Raw genomic sequence first — 19,090 nt, 5'->3', positions numbered from 1 at the left:
GGGATTTGTCCATTCCCTCCGGGATATCCAATTTGTTTGGTATACAGCTGCTCATAGTATTCTCTTATAATGCTTTTTATTCCTTTAATCAGTAGTAACATCCCCTCTTTAGTTTCTGATTTTATTGTATTTTGTTTTAAAGATGTTATTTATTTATTTATTTGACAGAGACAGACACAGCGAGAGAGGGAACACAAGCAGTGGGAGTGTGAGAGGGAGACACAGACTCCTGCTGAGCAGGGAGCCTGATGTGGGACTTAATGCCAGGACCCTGGGATCATGACCCGAGCCGAAGGCAGACGCTTAACAACTGAGCCACCCAGGCGCCCCTAGCTTCTGATTTTAGTAGTTTAAGTATTCTCTTTTTTCTTAATCTAATTAAGGGTTTGTCAATTTGTTGATCTTTCCAAAGAACCAGTGTTTGGTTTCATTGATTCTATTGTTTTTGTATTCTCTATTTCATTTATTTCTGCTCTAATCCTTATTATCCTTATTATTTTCTTCCTCTTTATGGCTTCAAACTCAGTTTAATATATTCCTGAATTAGTTTTTTCCTCAAATACCTAAAATGTAAAAATAAATAAGTACCTCTGTGCCATCAGACAAAGAATAGCCTACTTGTTAGATTTACTGTTTAAATCCACATGAACACCTGTCATATAATTAACAGAATATTACTATGTCTTTATGAAGATGTTCAGAAAAGGCTTAAGGTCATGAAGGAGAGCTACCCCAGACTGAACATTAAGGCCATCCTCTAGTTTCCAAGACTGTGTCAGCCTTGAAACAACAACACCACAAGCCTCTTGGCACCTACAGGAAAAACTGAAATCAAGTCTCTCATTTTTAGACTATGGCGTCATCATGAAACACATCAGAACTTGGTCTATTTCTGTAGAAAACAAGCATGACAAGAATCCTCTGATAGCCTATGAACAATGATTTCTCCCCTTGAGAGAAAAGCATGGATCTAAGTGACACCATTACTATAATGTGATTCCACAACTCTCCCCATAATTGTGCTCCTCAGTCCCTAAGACTAGCTTTCTAAGGGTGTGCTTGGAAGAGCTGACTTCTCTCTGCTTCATTTGCATCTCTTGCTTAGCTTTCAAACGTCACCTTGTCTGACCCAGATCTCCATAACCAGATATCTCATGCTGACCACCTACCTCCTCCTCTTCCTTGGACTTCCCATGCTTCATAAACCATGATCATTCTGAGTGAGACACCCAAGGTCAGGTCTAAGGAGATGGGATCAGGTAACTTCAGCAAAATCAAGAAAGACATGACAGGTTTAACCGAAGGGGTTAAGTGGGGTTAATAATTACATACACCAATTAGGACTTTCTACGGAAAATAATGAAACACTAGTTCAAACAGTAAAGACGATTATTACCTTAGATGACAGGAAGCCCAGAGGCGGTATACTCCAGGTTTCATTCATCAGCTCAATGGCATCATGAAGGACTCAGGTTCTTTCCACAATTGGCCATGTCATCTCACTGTGTTGGCTTTGTTTTCAAGCTGGCTCCTCACTGGTTCTAAGATGGCTGCAGCAAGTCTAGTCATTGCATTTGGACATGCTAATGTCCAGAAAAGTTGCCTCTTCCTCAAGTGTATCACTCTTTTGCATTTTAAGCATTTTTTTAAGATTATATTTAAAATTATTGGTATCTCTGTGCTTTGAATATCTCTCATCTTTCCAAACCATGAATTGCATCTATTAAAAATAAAATGTTGGTATAAAATAAAATTTTAGAAATAAATTTCATGGAATAGATGCCGAGTGAGCTGGGAATTTTTAAGAGGTGGATAGAGGTAGAGGTGCATGGAATAGTAGAAGGTGAAAATCTAGTGGGGCTTAAATCCTGCAAGAATAGAAGTTTAGAAACAGGAGCAAAAGTTTTGAGCCAGGACTTCTTGGCCTCTCCATTTTTTGTTTGTTTGTTTGTTTGTACCTTCTTAATTCTAAAGGATTTGTATTTTAGAACTTGCCTTGGCTAAATTTTCTTGATCTTATGTTTGAAACTGTCTCATTTAATCAATAACAAGTACTCCACCATCTTTGAAATATCCATTTGAGGCATTTCATTCACTGAATACCAACTCCTTCCCTTCCAGAATATTTAACTGTGCCAACTGCAATATTTCTTCGAGTCATTAGGATCTCTGATTCACTCATCCTATAATGTGTTGACTGTTTATCACCCTATCATTTGTCTTTCTTAGAACCAAAAAAACTTTCTCAGAAACTGCTAAGTAGACTGCCCCTCCTATCTCTGTGACTAGAATTTAGTTACATGCTCTTTCCTAAACCAAAACTGGCAAGAAAAATATAATTACCAGGATTGGTTTAAACCAATCAGGACTTTTTCCTTAAGTGGGGACAGAGTGACCTTCCTGAGAGGTGAATACATACACACTGATTCCAAGAAAAAAGGGAGAATAAATGTTGAATGGGTTAACTAATATAACTGCTATAGTATTATGTGCAATATTTATCCTTTTAGCCCCATCTACAAATGATACTTTTTGAGGTCACTGTTCATTTGTCAGGAATAGGTAGGTATCAGGAAAAGAAACACAAAGATAGCTCTCTTTCCACTTATCATATTCTAGAACTGGTTGTACTAAGTACTTGTTAGATGAAATGATTTTGGCAAGGCATCTAACCTCTCTTTGATTTCCACATCCACAACATGATATAAATACTGTTCTTCATAGGTCATAGGATAACTGGGAAGGTAAAATAATTATGTTGCATAAATACACAGCAATATTATTTCCACATTTTATGTTCCCACACTGTTTGTTCTATCTCATTTATTCATTCATACATACACCCTTTTAACAAGTAATTCCTGACAGTCTACTTGATGTAAGGGGTGGATATTTAAGTATCAAAAAAGTTTTCACCATGGCTCTTGCATCTAAGGTATTAACTAAGAATGAGTTAGCAGCAACTGCTAACAGATGCCAACATTGCTTTTCTAGCTTAGGTAATGTTGGATTTTAATACTTACTGATATACAATATAGGCAAGTAACTCAACCCAAGAAAGATGGATTTATGTTACAAGAAAATAGTAAACAGGGGTGCCTGGGTGGCTCAGTTGATTAAGTGTCTGCCTTCGGCCCAGGTCATGATCCCAGGGTCCTGGGATCAAGCCCCATGTTGGGGCTCTCTGATCAGCAGGGAGCCTGCTTCTCCCTCTTCCTCTGCCTGCCGCTCCCCCTGCTTGTCCTTTCTTTCTCCCTCTCTCTCTCTCTCTCTGTCAAATAAATAAATAAATAAATAATAAAAATAGTGAACAAAAACTGAAAGACTGTTTCATGCATGGGCTAGGGAGACAACATGAAATTGACATTAATGTACTAAGTAAAAAATGTTCTTTCTGATAAAGAGCTAATGAATAACTTTTCTCTGAAAGTTCTCTGTTCTTGGGAATAAGGAAATACTGATGGCTTTAAAGTCAGCTAACCCATTGTCTTAAAGGTCAAATTGCTCAAAGAGATTTTCCAATTTTGGAAAACATTTCAGAAAAAATAAGACGTTTAAACAATTGCTATTGTCTATGCTTGTTCTTGAAAAATACAGGGAAGAAGAGAAATTTTTTTCCCGAGATTTAGAACCCATTATTCATCTTTGTGATGGGATAACAAGATCTTTCGGAGCAGACTTCTGGAGGAAATTATGCCGCTGAGCAACAGTACTGGCATGTACAGGAAAATCATTACAGAACAGGAGGAGAAAGTGAATAGCTACAGTTTCCTCCTATTAAATGGAAGTAGCAAAGCACAGCAAGAATACTGGCAATTTAAACATTGTATCCGGTTTCCAAAATAGTTCAATGGATTTAGAACCAACATTTGATGGGAGGGAAGAATTCACATCAAAGTCCTAGGATGTGTCGAGACACTAGAAGAGAATCTTTGTCACTGCAAAATAACTCCCTTAGCAAGGTAAAACAGAGAATGTAAAAAAGCAAGTCACCTCCATCATTGTGCACGGTTCAGTGAAGTTCTACTCATCAACTGAAACACAACGTTAAACAATTCAGCTTGGCTTTTATATGCTGGGGAACAATGTAGTATCTTATCCATGGATTCTGGTGATCTATGCAACCTCTGCATTCAAGCAGGGTTGAATGGACTGATGTTGAAGCATGGATCACTCCAGCCCTGTCCATACACATGGACCCTTCTTCTGGTGGTTGTTTCTACAGCAATAAAGAACAAATAAGCACTAAATCAATAACCAGGAAAGGAAAGATGAAACAGCAGGGCAGTAAGATACTAGAGTTAAAACTTTCTTGGTGTAGGCACAAAGTTAGTTGCTTAATGTAGTTGTAAGATAACAAATATCTATGACAAACTGGCCATTGTCAGTTTACTTGGTTAAAGGAAAAGCAGTAACAAGAAACATTTTAATTATGTTCAGTAAAAGTTACAAATTGATTAGGGGCCAGGAACTATATAAAGTCTTTATGTAAACTGCCTCACTTAATCTTATCAACAACTGCATAACATAGGTATTATCCCCAATTTATAGATGAAAACAAATTGAGGCAACAGTTTAACTCGCTCAAGATCTCACAGATATTAAGTGATGAAGCTGGAATTTGAGAACCAGAAAGTCTAACTTCAGAACCATGCTTTTAATCAATATATTCTATGCTTACATAGACAGCCTACCCTATCCCCCAAAGCATTTAGCCTTTCCTTTCTTTACTGTTTCTTCACCAGAAAGCCTCTTCTTTAGTAACATTGAAAAAAATATTATAGATATCTGTAACTTAAAATACTGTATTTGACACCATGCAATCTTAAGAATGGAACAATTATTTTAGAAGTCCTGTGAATAAATAATCTAGCAAAAATACCGTATTCTTTAATATAGTGGATTGATTAGAAAAGTTCTACTTAAGACAAATTAGAATAATGTAGAATAGAACTCAACTTTTTTCTTTTCCACTCCAATGGACACAACAGATAATGTTCACTTCTGGATAAAATTACACAACCACTAGCAATTCAAGTCTTTCATTCTCTGTTGGATCCCCAGAGCTGGCCAACCAACTTTTTACTTGTTTCCCACTCCTCTCAGTTGCAAATCCTTTCCTATTTCTCTCAGTTCTAAATCCAATCCATTTCTACATTCCAAAGACCTAAATCCTATTCTGGGATTCAAGGATTCCTGGATTCAAGGGAATCCATGAATTCCCTTCTGCTAGACCAACAAATGTATCTACATGTGATTCCATCCCTCCAACCTTCTCTCAGAAAAATAAGGTCTCCTTTTGTTCTGGTCCAAATCAAATTCTCTGTGCTCTTGGTTCCATGTTCTCATCTCTTCAAGGAATCTGAACCACTAATTTTCCATTCTACCTCTCATGTTGTCTTAGATTTGTCAAATATATTTGCTATCATGCTCACAACCTCACATGAGGAAAAGCGATCCATCCATGGTCTTTACCAAGACACAACAATGTTTTATACCATGCAAACTCCTGGGTACTAGCTGATTGGACAAGGTAGGCAACTACCTAAAAGGGCGCCAACTGACAGAGTGGCCAGAGAATTAAGACATGGCCTGACATGAAAAGATGAGCAGGGCCTGTTGCCTACTACTTAAAACTTCTCAAAGCTACTCACTGCTTTAAGAATGAGAAACTCATTTTAAGGAAGATGAGTGGATTTTTATTATTAGAAAAGTTAAGAAATGATCTTTGATGCATGTCTTGCTTGTGAAAGTAATTTTAATGTTCAGTGGAAGTTTATACAGTGTAGTTGCTAGAGAGCTATGAATCTTAGCACAGGAATAACATAATATTACTGAAACATAATTGATAAAAAATACCACTCATAGCAGCCTATTATATGAATTTTAAATGTCATCTGTGATTCTCACAGTAATTTCGCAACGTAGGTGCTAATATTCCTAGTTTTCAAATAGGAAACTAAGGCACAGAGAACCTGAGTTACTTCCTAAGGTCACTCAGTTAATGACTGGCAGAGCCTGGCATCTGGATCCAAGGCTTATATACTCTTTATAATACCTTTATATCCTCTTTATACTACCTCTGGCTTTTTCCTAGTGAAAAACATGAAGGCATTGCTTAACCTTATCATTTGTCATCTTGGCCATAACAACAAAATGACTGGAACTGGTTTAATAAATATACAAAACAGCATAACATTAACAGATGAGGAATGAGAGGAAGGAAAAAAAAATCAAGCTAAGGGCAAATTTAGTTTGTAGGAATGTGTGTCATTGATTACGTACGTAGGTAGACAGGGTCTCTAAAGGTTACTTCATTAGGAAGGATGGTGCCTTTGGGAAGACCCGGTACCTCCTGAGGATACAAAAGATCAAGCATGAGAGGTGATCATTATTAGGCACATATATTAAGCAAAATATAACGACATGCAACTGGCACAAATGCTTGCTGAATGCACTTCGGAATATCATCAGGCATTTCAGCCTATAAAATGTAGGGTTAGGAAAGTCCATAAAGGAAAGGTAGATGTTCACCAAATATTAATTTGAGCAAAGTTCTGTGAAAATATCACCGAACTGTGAATATTCACTCTACAAAGTGGCATCTCGAAAAAAGAACAAAAAGATGGCTTCCTGCTACAGAATATCTTAAAATTTGCAGTGTCCAAGTTGGAATCTATTCTTGATTTTACACCATTTTGTTCAGTGGTTAACATTTAGAGGTACACCTCTCTGAACCAGAGCCACCTCAACAAGGTGAAAAGTAGTTAAGATGGAGATGGGCTTACCAAGAGCAATTTAGTAGTGTCTTTGAAGGAAAAGCTCCATTACAAAAAGATACCTTCTTTAATCTTTATTCTTTTCCCAACTAGTGTACAAATTGGTGGTCAAGTGGAGAAACCAACGTATTGTTCAGATTTATGATTTTTTCCCTTGGATCAAAGATTCTGAGCACTAACCTATGACAACACGTAGCTGCTGACTTGAGTATGTAATTACACGCGAGCGGAGTTTCAGCTTGGAGTGGTGGTAAACAGAGACCATGTTTGCTCCATATAGCAGATTAGCTCATACTTAATAATGCCGTCAATCACGGGCTATGATTCATCACAAGTGATCAAGGTTGTGCTGTCTCTACTCTGAAAGCCTCGGATGCCAACACGCACAGTCCTTCCGGGGTGTCGTGGCGCTGAGCTCAGTCAGCTCCGCTAGCCCAGGTCCAGACACTACCGAAGGCTCGGGAATTGGGTTTCCTGGAGAACAGAGCCTCTCTCCGGTTCTGGTGCGCCTGGCTGCACGCTATTATCAAACTCCAACCAGGGAACAGGTTTGGACTTCGGGAGGCAAACTGGGGCAGGGCCCGGGGACCTACTCTGTGAACAACAGCCTCAGGCGCCCCGGTGGTTCGGAGAACACGTTTTCAACACCGCCGGTGAACGGGGCGGGGCCCGAGTCAGCCATTGTAAGGTGTCCCGTGCGGCGGGTCTCCGAGACGCGGGCTCATTCCCGCCCGGAGCATCCGAAAGAGCAGAGCAGCGGCTGAGTCAGCCCCGGAGGCACCTGCCCTAAGAAGCTCGCCCACGCGGGAGGCCCCGCCGACGCCCGTTCCACCTCAGCCACAGGTCTCCGAAGCTCCCCGGCGTTTCGTGCCGGCGCCACCCGAGCGGGAGGTGAGAGCCTCCGGGCGCGCCGCCCCCGCGCCGCCAACGCGCCGCCCCCGCGCCGCGCAGCGAATCCTGGGGGCGCAGAGCCAGGCCGGAAGCGCCGTCCGGGCCCGCCCCCTGCCCGCCGGAGCCGGAAGTCGCAACCGCGGCCGGTACGTCGCCCTCCGAGGGCTGCGCCGCACCATGCTCCGCGGCCCCGAGCGCCTCGTCAAGGTCTCCGTGGCACCGGTCGCGGCCCTGGCTGTGGCGCTGCTCTCGTCGCTCTCGCGCTGCTCCTTCCTGGAGCCGGAGCACCCCGCGGTCTCCGCGCTCAGCCCCTACTTCGGCACCAAGACCCGCTACGAGGATGCCAACCCCGGGCTGCTGCCGGACCCCGAGGCGCCGCAGAGGGACCCTGAGCTGCTGGAGGACACCTGCACCCCGGTGCAGCTGGTCGCCCTCATCCGCCACGGCACCCGCTACCCTACGGCCAAGCAGATCCGCAAGCTGCGGCAGCTGCACGGCCTGCTGCAGGCCCGCCGGTCCGGCGACGGGCGCGCTGGCCCCGCGGGCGGCCGCGACCTGGGCGCCGCGCTGGCCGACTGGCCGCTGGGGTACGCGGACTGGATGGACGGGCAGCTGGTGGAGAAGGGGCGGCAGGACATGCGACAGTTGGCGCTGCGCCTGGCCTCCCTCTTTCCGGCTCTCTTCAGCCTCGAGAACTACGGCCGCCTGCAGCTGGTCACCAGCTCCAAACATCGTTGCGTGGACAGCGGCGCCGCCTTCCTGCAGGGGCTGTGGCAGCACTACCACCCGGGCCTGCCGCCGCCCGACGTCGCAGGTGCCGGCCCGGGGCCGCCGCGGGCAGGGTCCCTGGCTCGGTCGCCCCTCACTCCTTCCGTCCCCCGGGTGCCCATCCCGTGGCGCGCGTTCGGGGCTGGGCGGTGTGTCTCCCTTGTCCCCGCGCATACTCCTCTGTCGGTTCATCAGGGACGCAGTGGGCCCCTTCCAGGGGCTGGACGTGGTAGCGAGCGTTGGGGGACCCGACAGGAGAGGAGACCGACTTTTATTTTTTTTAAATGACGTATTGGTTCTGGGCCCACATCCTGTTTCAGGAAGCGACTCTCAAACTTTCTTTACTGCTGTGCTTTTTTCTCTGTTTTGATCTTGTATATACTGTAGACTTACCCTCCCTGTCGCTGTGGGTCACGGTCACACTCAGTACTTGCCTAATTCCATTACTTTTGCAGAATTGGAGAGAGCATCTAGTGGGGCCCTGTACTCCACAGGTGAAGAAGCTGAGCCCGGGAATGTGCCTTGTTAATTGTCCTTGGTTAGTGTGAGGACCAGAGTCAGGCCTGGAATCCATGTCCCACCCTCAGAAAACGTTTAATAGTCACAGATAACTAAGAATAACAGACACCTAACGCCTGCTGTATGGTTTTGTGCCAGGCATGCCTGACATTTATTTCACTAAATCCTTACAAAAGCCCTCTGAGGTTGGTAGTATTTTCCCCCTACCTAACAGATGAGGAAATTGAATGATAGGAACACTAAATAATCTACCTAATTTCATATGGCTAGGTACGGACCCAGGAAATCTGATTTAGAGCTTGGTCTCTCAACCCTTATACTCTGCAGCGTCCATTCACTCTGTAACTTAGAAGTAAGGATGAAAATAATATAACAGGTTTGTGTCAGAGAGATGAGCAAGTGTTAATATTTTGTTGGCCAGTTTTCAGATCAGAGATGAGGTGAGACATTGTTTAGCTTTAAACCCAAGTGAAAAATAAATTAGAAGTAGACTGGTTTGTCATTTTTCCAGTAGCATCCTCTCTTAACGCAGTTCAGTCATCTCCAAGAGGTGGTTCTGTTGATTGTGTGTCATGTTACTGCTATGTGGGTGGTTCTCTTGGCTGACTTGTTTACTCGTTGAATTGTGCTTTTTAGTGATTAAGTGAAAATTCCCCACAAATCTGTTAAATTAAGTGAACATTCAAAGCAGAATGTACTTCGCCATGGCACAGTGTTTATAGTGTATACCAAAAAGGGGCTACTGGCCCTCCTGGGATGAGGTCTTAGAGATTGAGCTCTTTGCCTAGCTATTTCATTATAGTCTCTCTCTCTCTCTCTCTCTATATATATAAATATATATATATAAATAATTATAATTGCCTGTTGTGTACACCTGGGCTTTCAAGGGACTCCACTGAATTAGATTTTGTATTCTTAACAGCAAAAGGACAATACCTTTTTTTTTTTTTTTAAGATTTTATTTATTTATCTGACAGAGAGAGAGAACAAGTAGGCAGAGAGACAGGCAGAGGGAGAGGGAGAAGCAGGCTCCCCGCTGAGCAGGGAGCCCGATGCGGGGCTCGATCCCAGGACCCTGGGATCGTGACCTGAGCCAAAGGCAGCCGCTTAACCGGCTGAGCCACCCAGGCGCCCCCCCCCCCCTTTTTTTTTTTTTAAAGATTTTATTTATTTGAGAGAGAATGAGAGAGAGCACATGAGAGGGGGGAGGGTCAGAGGGAGAAGCAGACTCCCTGCCGAGCAGGGAGCCCGATGCGGGACTCGATCCCGGGACTCCAGGATCATGACCTGAGCTGAAGGCAGTCGCTTAACCAACGGAGCCACCCAGGCACCCAATACCTTTGTTTCTATTTGAAGAGTAGCAATAATGAGTTAATAGTAAGGACGAAGAATCCAGATCCACTTGGGAAATTGTATTTGAGGCCACAGAGAGAGGACAAAGGTCACTTATTTTCTGAGTCAAGCTGTTTTACTGTAATCCAGTTGGCAGTGACGTTGGGCACGATTATACATTTCAGGAGGTCCTGAAATGGACACGCACACATACATACAAATACGTTTTTTCACACCCACATGGAAAGCAAAACTACTTTGACCGATTTGATTTTCTCATTTTGTATACAGCAGTAGTGTTTTTGGTGTTCTTTTCGTGGTAAATTATTGGAGAAATGATTGAAATTGATGTGTTTTGAATATGACTGAAAAAACTTAAAAGGCACCCCAGTAGTTGAGGCATGATTGCAGATCTTTTATAATACATATTTGCTGCCAAATTGGGAAAAAAATGGAACTTAGTGATTCTAAGTGGAAAGCATCTGGGAGCTTCAGTTATAAAATAAACCAAAAGCAGAAGCACCAAGCACCATGAAATACAGAAGATCTGAAATGTTGATGTTTTGTGCTGTTGTCAGTAGTTTTTGTCCAAAGCAGTCTTTTGTAAAGAAACACAGCGTTGGGAAAGTTAATAGAGAAAATAAAATACACTATGTAGACTTTGGCTTAGAGGAGAAAAACAGATTTGATCTGCTGAATTAGTCTCTCAACATTGTAGTTAGGAACTTTGCTAGTTTTCAGTTTGCTTTCTCAAGTTTTCTGTGCCTGACAAACGGTACTTACAAAACACATTTCTGCACTTCTTAGGATTTTCATGTCTAATTATTTTTGTTTTCTTTCAGAAAATACTTATTTCAGCCACCTTTTTTTTCACTGTGTTGTAATGCCGTAACATCTTATCTCTGAGTCTCTTTCTTTAGTCTTTTCTAGCATATACTCTCATGAATTACCATCATTACAAATGGGGAATAGTTTTGCCCTGTCTTTCTTGATTAGTTTGTGCTTATTTCAGACATGCCAATAAATAAGCAGGTTTTTAGTGTTCTTTTTCACCCTTGAAACAAAATTTTCAGTAATCTGAGATTATCATTCATGTTGATGGTATGTGTGTGTATATATATATATATATATATATGTGTATAAACAATTTTTTATCTGTTTCAGACATGGAGTGTGGACCTCCAAGAATTAATGATAAACTAATGAGGTTCTTTGATCATTGTGAGAAGTTTTTAACTGAAGTGGAAAAGAGTGCTACGGCTCTTTATCATGTAGAAGCCTTCAAAACTGGACCAGAAATGCAGAACATTTTAAAAAAGGTTGCAACTACTTTGCAAGTGCCAGTCAACAATTTAAATGCAGGTAATGTGCCCATTATCTTTCATTCGAACTCTGAAATAATTTAAATGATTCTCAAACTCTGAAAATGAGAAAATATGGAAGCATAAAGTAATTCCTTTTAAAGGCCCACAATTGATTTTACATTAAGAAAATAATATGTTCTAGGTCAAGAAAATTGTGTATCTCATGCTTACTGTTTTTTTTTTTTTTAAGATTTAAAAAATTTTTTTATTAGAGAGAGAGTACAAGCAGGGGGAGCGGCAGGCAGAAGGAGAAGGAGAAACAGGCTCCCTGCTGAGCAGGGAGCCTGATGTGGGGCTCGATCCCAGGACCCCAGGATCACGACCCAAGCCAAAGGCAGACACTTAACTGTCTGAGCCACCCAGGCACCCTCATGCTTACTGTTTTGAGATTCATATACTTCTTTGAGCCTTATGTAAATTAATGTACAGGATTCTTGCTATATCCTGGAATCTTTTTTTTTTTTTTTTTGAGAGCAGAGGTATATAAAGCTTCAACTCTAAGCATTATTTATATAAATTATATTTTTTGAATTATTTCCTCATAAAATGATAAAAGTAGAAAATTATATAAAATTTTTTAGCTTTTGAAGCCATTCAGAAGTGTGTATGTGTTAATGTTTTGAGGAGGGGGTATTAGTGAAAAAAGCAAAGTAGTGTGGGTATTTTCTTTGAGGCTTTTAAGCCTAGAGATGCTAAAAAGAATGAACACTTGTGTCTGTCAAAAGTTATTGCGGTGGACAGGCTGCCTGTTGCACTTTGTCATGCAGCCCGGTACACCAGGCGGTGAAAGGGGGCACTATTAATAACTATGCTGGGAAAGCAGGTGGGAAGCCAGGGCACATGCTCACCTACCAACAGGAAACGTAGAAAAAGTAATGGGATTTTTCTCTGATTTCTAAGAATTCATAATTCATACAGCAAATGTTGACAAACATACATACAAAGACTGTGGATTTCTTATATTGTGAATAAATTTCCAAAAAGCTAGAAGTAGGAGATGGTGGGAAAATAATAGACTAGAGTCATGGAACCTGAATGCTTTATAAGCATCAAAAAAGTGAAGATGCCTGGACAAGCATTTAAAATTGAATTTTTTCTCTTTCCCCAAAGTGGCTAAACATTGTGGCCATCTACAGAGCTTTAAAAATTATTTATTTTAGGGGCGCCTGGCTAGTTCAGTTGATAGAGTAGGTGACTCTTGATCTCAAGGCTGTGAGTCCACGTTGGGTATGGAGATTACTTAAAAATAAAATCTTTAAAAAAAATGATTTTAGTGGGAAGTAATTTAAGCCTATAGATAATAATAAGGCTGATATAATGAATGAATGTCCATATACCCACAACTCAGTTTTATCAAATTTTAACATGCTGCGATTAGTTGCTTTAAATGAATTGAGGTCCCTCGGTGCCTCTCCGGGATTTTATTTCTCTTCTTTTCTTCCCAGCTGTAGTCATTGTCATGAATTGAACATTTATTTTTATTTATTTATTTATTTATTTTTAAAGATTTTATTTATTTATTTGACAGAGAGAGACACAGCGAAAGAGGGAACACAAGCAGGGGGAGTGGGAGAGGGAGAAGCAGGCTTCCCGCGGAGCAGGGAGCCCGATGTGGGGCTCGATCCCAGGACCCTGGGATCATGACCTGAGCTGAAGGCAGACGCTTAACAACTGAGCCACCCAGGTGCCCCATGAATTGAGCATTTAAATCATCCCATGTCAGTTTTTATATTTATGTTTCTGTACATAAATGGGATATTGTTTTGCAGGTTTTAAAACTTTTATGAATGGTATCTATGATTTCAGTCTGAAATTTGATAATATGCGCGCGTGCAAGCAGAGGGAAGGGCAGAGGGAGAAGCAGAGCAGGGAGCCCGACGCACAGGACTGGATCCCAGTATCGTGACCATGAGCCGAAGGCAGACACTTAGTCCACTGAGCCACCCAGGGGCCCCTCAACTTTTTATTTTTTATTTAATGTGTGTGATTTTAGTCCTACATTTTAAACTTTATGTACCAAATTCCTTTATATAACTATACCAGTATCTAGCTATTATTGGTTAGCGGGGCATTAGACTGTTGAAGATTTTTTTTTTTTTTAAAGATTTTTTATTTGACAGAGAGACACAGCAAGAGTGGGAACACAGGCAGGGGGAGTGGGAGAGGGGGAAGCAGACTCCCTGCTGAGCAGAAAGTCCGACATGGTGCTCGATCCCAGGACGCGAGGATCATGACCTGAGCCAAAGGCAAATGCTTAACAACTAAGCCACTCAGGCACCCCTGTTGAAGATTTTTTAAAAAACGATTTTTAGTCTCGGATTATTTGTGTTTTACTGATGGGGTAACTGAGAGCAACTTCTTTTTGGGGGCAATATAAGTATAGTGGTTAAAATCATGGGTTCTGGAAATGGACTGTATTTGAATCTTGACTCTGTTATACTGTTGATTACCTCTGTGGTCTTTACAAGTTAATTAAGAGTTCTAGGCCATAGTTTCTTTCTGTATAAAATGGGTATAGGAATTTTACCTTTCTTTTAGGATTATTGCAAGGATTATATGAAATTAATTCATGCAGAGCATTAGTACAATGCCTGGCAGAGTAACAGCTCAAAACTACTGTAGCTATTTAAATCCTTTTGTTTTTAACATAGAGGGATGATGATATATGTATTTACTGTAACTCATTTTTACTTAGCAGTATATCTTTCTCATGTAAATCTGTCTCGTTTTTTTTGAATTCTGTGTGATTTCATAGGATATATGATTCAGGTTCTAGGTCAGTGATAGTTAAAAACTTATTTAACCCATCAGATTTTACTGGTGGAGGGGACTGGAACTAATACAGTGCAAATTTTTTTTGTAGGAGATCATTTTCCTACTGAGGTTTTTCTTAGTTTTTCACCCTTTCAAATGATGCTGCGGTGAACATTTTTATAATCTGGTTTTGCCCTTGAGAATTTATAAGGTGAATAACTGTAGGTGGAATTGTTGGGTTAAGGACAATGAATATTTTACACCTTGACATATACTTCCAAATTGCTCTCTGAAAGTGTAGAAATTTATATCAACAATATATGAGAATGCTCATTTTCCCCTGTCTTACCCAACAGTGGCTGTTATTAGTCATTTTGATTTTTTGCCAATTTGATTAATGAAAAATGGTATTTAGCTTTAATTTGCATTTCTTTAGTCACTTGTGAAGATGAGCATGTCTTCCTGTGTCTGCTAGCTACTTGCATTCCTTCTGGGGTTTGCCTCTTCCTTATCTTGTCCATTTCTATCAGATTATTTTTATGTTTTTCTTGCTCTTTATGTGTTATAGATATATTAATTATATATCCTTTAACTTTGCTTGACAAAGGATAAATCCTTTGCTTATTGTATATTGCTGACATTTTCTGTTAATTAGTTGCTCACTTTTTAGGTTTAGATGTCTTTGTACCCATTATGTCTTTCATATAGCCACGTCTGTCTTCATCTTGGCGGTTCAGTGTTGTCTTTTGCCTAGGAATCCTCTCTGACTCCAAGATTATTCTATTTTCTTACGTCTTCCTTTATCTTGGTTTTTTAATGTTCATTTATTTTTTTTTTTTTGAAGATTTTATTTATTTATTTGACAGAGACAGTGGGAGAGGAAACACAAGCAGGAGGAGTGGGAGGGGGAGAAGCAGGCTTCCTGCTGAGCGGGAGCCCGATGCAGGGCTTGATCCCAGGACCCTGGGATCATGACCTGAGCCCAAGGCAGACGCTTAATGACTGAGCCACCCAGGCGCCCAGTTTTTTAATGTTTAAATCTTTGATCTATCTGAAATATTTTTGAGGTTCCAAAAGACTGGCCAAGAAGTCAGCATGGTCATAATAGGCGGGTCAGGGCTGTAACTCCTCTTGAGAGTTCCACCTGTTTTGCAGGTGGGAAGATTGAGACCCAAGAGGCTGGAGCCACCTGCTCTGGATGATTAGTGGCTGAGTTAGGTCTCAAAGCCTGTCGTCCTCTGAAGTGTTTTTTGGTGAAATTTTTCTGTCAGCCTCCTTCCAGTTAAAGAATAGACCATTAGGATTGACTTTCATTGTTTCAGAACTAGAACTTTGAGTGTGAATGAGACAGGTTCTTTTCATCAAACATCCATGGTATTTAGAAGTCACTGTATTATGTTAGGTATTAGGATTATCAACCCTTTCATTTATTCAAGCAAAGTTTTTATTTTTTTATTTTATTTTATTTTTTTTAAGATTTTATTTATTTATTTGCCAGAGAGATACACAGTGAGAGGGAACACAAGCAGGGGGAGTGGGAGAAGGAGAAGCAGGCTTCCTGCTGAGATCGATGCGGGGCTCGATCTCAGGACTCCGGGATCATGACCTGAGCCAACAGCAGATGCTTAACCATCTGAGCCACCCAGGTACCCCTCAAGCAAAGTCTTTAAATGGCTTTTATGTGTGTTCTCAATTAAATATTCTTTTTGTACTATATACGGCCTTAGGGAAGTTCTTTAAACTCCATCCTGGTTCCTTGGGAACGAGGAAAGACACTGAAGGTAAAAAGCCCCGCAGTGGCTTCCTTTTTCTCTGTAGCATTGAGTAGCAGCCACATGCCTGTGACCAGATAGCACGGCCAGCTCTCCTAGCCAGGGACTTGGTGCCCTACCCTTCTCTTCAAAACCCAGGGGTATCTAAAGGTAATATAATCAGCTCATTCGCAATGTAAAAATGCCAGGTAACTTAATCTGAAATCTGCTGCCTGCCTGAGCAACTAAGTCTGAAAAAAACGGATGCTGTAAGCACGCTCTCTCTCTCCAGTCTGTGATTTTTCCCTCTTTGTTTCTCTCCTTCTTGGCCCTAGGTTTCCCCTCCCTCCTCACCCCCGATTTACTCTGCCCCCTCTCCACCTTCTGCAGTCCTCGCTCTGTTTTTGTATCCTTCTCTCTGTACTCCTGCCTAATAGTTAGAACATGAAGTGTTGTGTCGTTAAGAGAACTGTTCAGTAAATGTACTTTGTTATTCCTCATTTTCAGATGGGGACTAAAAGCTTTTATAACTTCCCTCCTCCAGCCCTCTAAAATGAACAAAATCAAGTTACGTTTAGCAAGTTTTGGGTTAAACTCTGTTGGATTTGGTAGGTAAATGTGCTCTTAACAAGCACATTACTTTTAAAACCAGAAAAAATTGTAACTTTTAGTTACCAGTTAAATGTCTTAGTTTCATTGGACTGAAATTTCTACCTCCTCATGGTTTCTTCCTGACAGCTCCAGGTCTGCCTGTTTGGATTGTACAGAGTGGCTCTTAATTCTCTGATAAGAAAAAGCCGAATCATCTTTTCTCTGTGCTGAACCTACCAAGATCCTTGGACCATACTGCATGTGGCATTCTGTAGCTGTTTAGTCTTTGGAAGATTATGGAGAACAGTGACTCACAAATTTTACCTTTCTTTTTCCCCCCCCCCAGATTTAATTCAGGTAGCTTTTTTTACCTGTTCATTTGACCTGGCAATTAAAGGTGTTAAATCTCCCTGGTGTGATGTTTTTGACATAGATGACGCAAAGGTAAGTATTACTTTTGCGGTTTCTTTGCCTTTTTTTTTTTTTTTTTTTTGCATTATTTTTGTTGTTGTTGTTGTTACTTGAAGTACTTTTCAAAAAATAAGCAGGCAGGGAACATGAACTGTCTTCAACTAACTTACAATTTTCCTTGCAGAGGGGATGAATTGTTCAGATGCGGTCTACATACTTATAGTTCAGGTTCAGAAAACCTTGGAAAACATTCTTCTGTGGTGATTTGATTTCTAGGTCCACCCAATTAAAATCCTGTTTTACCCATCATCAGATTTTGTTGCTGGGAAGGATTGTAGAGCTATTAAAATACAAATTCCTTTTAAAGGAAGCCAGAGCTCAGAGAGGAGGAATGGTTTTTCAAATACCTAACTTTTCTTTTTTAGCAGTTTTCTTCAGGATAAATTGAGCTCAGTGTTCCACCTGGTGATGGCAGTAAGTCCTCCACCGTATCTGTCTGCCTGCTTCATATTTCCTTTCTTTCCTCTTCATTCATATTGCTTCTTTTAGACTCTAGAAAGAAGGCCAGACAGGCCTCAGCTGACTTTAAGGGAGGCAGATTCTGGTCATTTCTGGGATGTTGGGAGCCAGAGAGGTAGGGTAGGAGAGTGTTAATTGTTTTTGTGAGCATTGAGGATAGCAACTTTGGATAGAATTCTGGGGTGTCTATGGATCATTCAGGAATGTGGACTTTTGAAACTTCAGCCATCTCTCGCATACATATAAAACATTCAGTATGCCATGTGAAAATCAATTATTAACTTCAAAACTTCACATCAGATTTTGAAAAGAAGTGTACTGTTTGCCAGATACCAGCAGGCTTTTAAGCCAAGCGCTAATGTACATTTGAGGATAAACAAGTAACATTTGTTACTCAAAGACCGGAGTGACCACAGTCAGATTAAAGGTGGTTTTATGTGTTTCTGGGCTCATGTGGGAATGGGGCTTAGCCCCTGAGTTGGAAGCAGAGGAGAGGACACTCAGTCGGTGACTGCTCTCAGACACTGAGCACCAGTGGTAATGGGTGCCTTCTCTCTCCTCTGTCTGCTCCTCTCCTCTAACTGCCCAAAACTCATCTCTTAGAAACTTCCTGACCATAAAATTAATAATTATGCCAGTATAGGTATAAACTGAAACTTATGGTCGCCATTTACGTGGGTCAAAATACTCCCTTCCCTTTTCTCCCTGCCCAGATTGCTCTAGGGAAAAAAGTTGATAAACAGAAATAACTTTGAGTACTGTGTAAATGATTGTTGGGCATTGGCCAAGGGAAAGTCACCTCTTAGAAGAAAAACTTCATTTGCCCAGGTTACTGCCCTTGGTGGGATGCTTGGCACATGCTCACCGGGCCCTGCTCTCTGCACTGCTCCTGTCGTGCGCACCTAAGTCCCTGTGGTGTCTTCCAAGTACCAGCGGCTTCTGGTTTAAGTGCAAGCTGCTTTCCCCGTGCTGAGGATGCACACCTCACATCCTAGCCAGCCTCCACCTCTTCATCCTTGGGATACCTGCTGCTTTCCCTCCCTGTTCCTTATTTGAATCCTTCTCCTTTGAAACGTTTTACTGTTGCTTTTTGTGCATCTGTCTCTTCTGGGAGGTAGTTTGACGTACTCCGAAAACCCTGGAAGTCATGATCTGGGTTCAAGTTGCACTTAGGCTTCCTGTACCTTGATTCCCACATCTGTTAGAAGATGGAACTCTTGGGTTACTCAGGTACACCCCCTATAATTCTAAGATTCTATACTACTTGACTTTTTCTTTTTCTTCACCGCCCCCCTTTTTGGGATTATTCTTTTGTCTCTTTATTATTGCTTATGAAGAGTTTCTCTCTCTTTTTTTTCCTGCAACTTATTTTGAAAAATTTCAAACTGACAGAAATTGAAAGAATGATACA

General features: G+C 41.3%; 1 protein-coding gene and 1 long non-coding RNA gene across 11 annotated transcripts in view; one reads left to right on the top strand and one right to left on the bottom strand.

Moving 5' to 3' along the window:
• Positions 1–3,263: 3,263 nt before the first annotated feature.
• On the bottom strand, positions 3,264–7,685 carry LOC118012972. 3 transcript variants are annotated; one of them, XR_004679886.1, is made up of 3 exons: positions 6,789–7,685; positions 6,286–6,355; positions 3,264–4,219 (listed from the first exon to the last, which is right to left on the bottom strand). It is a non-coding gene; the product is annotated as an uncharacterized LOC118012972 (long non-coding RNA). The 3 variants fall into 3 exon arrangements; XR_004679888.1 differs by having other exon boundaries at positions 6,842–7,685; XR_004679887.1 differs by having other exon boundaries at positions 6,960–7,685.
• Positions 7,686–7,801: 116 nt separating this feature from the next.
• MINPP1 (multiple inositol-polyphosphate phosphatase 1) overlaps positions 7,802–19,090 on the top strand; it is a 125,857-nt gene continuing 114,568 nt past the window's right edge. For 3 of the 8 annotated variants that reach the window (XM_035008568.1, XM_035008567.1, XM_035008566.1), the window contains exons 1-3: positions 7,806–8,484; positions 11,454–11,651; positions 17,096–17,193. In XM_035008568.1, coding sequence (XP_034864459.1) covers positions 7,848–8,484; positions 11,454–11,651; positions 17,096–17,193 — 933 coding nt within the window. In that variant the 5' untranslated portion in view covers positions 7,806–7,847. Of the gene's footprint in view, positions 8,485–11,453; positions 11,652–17,095; positions 17,194–19,090 lie in introns of all 8 variants that reach the window. The other 5 variants (XM_035008565.1, XM_035008564.1, XM_035008563.1 and 2 more) reach the window with 4 other exon arrangements.

The sequence above is a fragment of the Mirounga leonina genome, unplaced genomic scaffold (genome assembly GCF_011800145.1).
Source record: "Mirounga leonina isolate KUSES-001 unplaced genomic scaffold, KU_Mleo_1.0 Mir_152, whole genome shotgun sequence".
Taxonomy (NCBI): Eukaryota; Metazoa; Chordata; class Mammalia; order Carnivora; family Phocidae; genus Mirounga; species Mirounga leonina.
The sequence above is the reverse complement of the archived record's forward strand: the minus strand, read 5'-3'. Positions and strand labels throughout refer to the sequence as shown.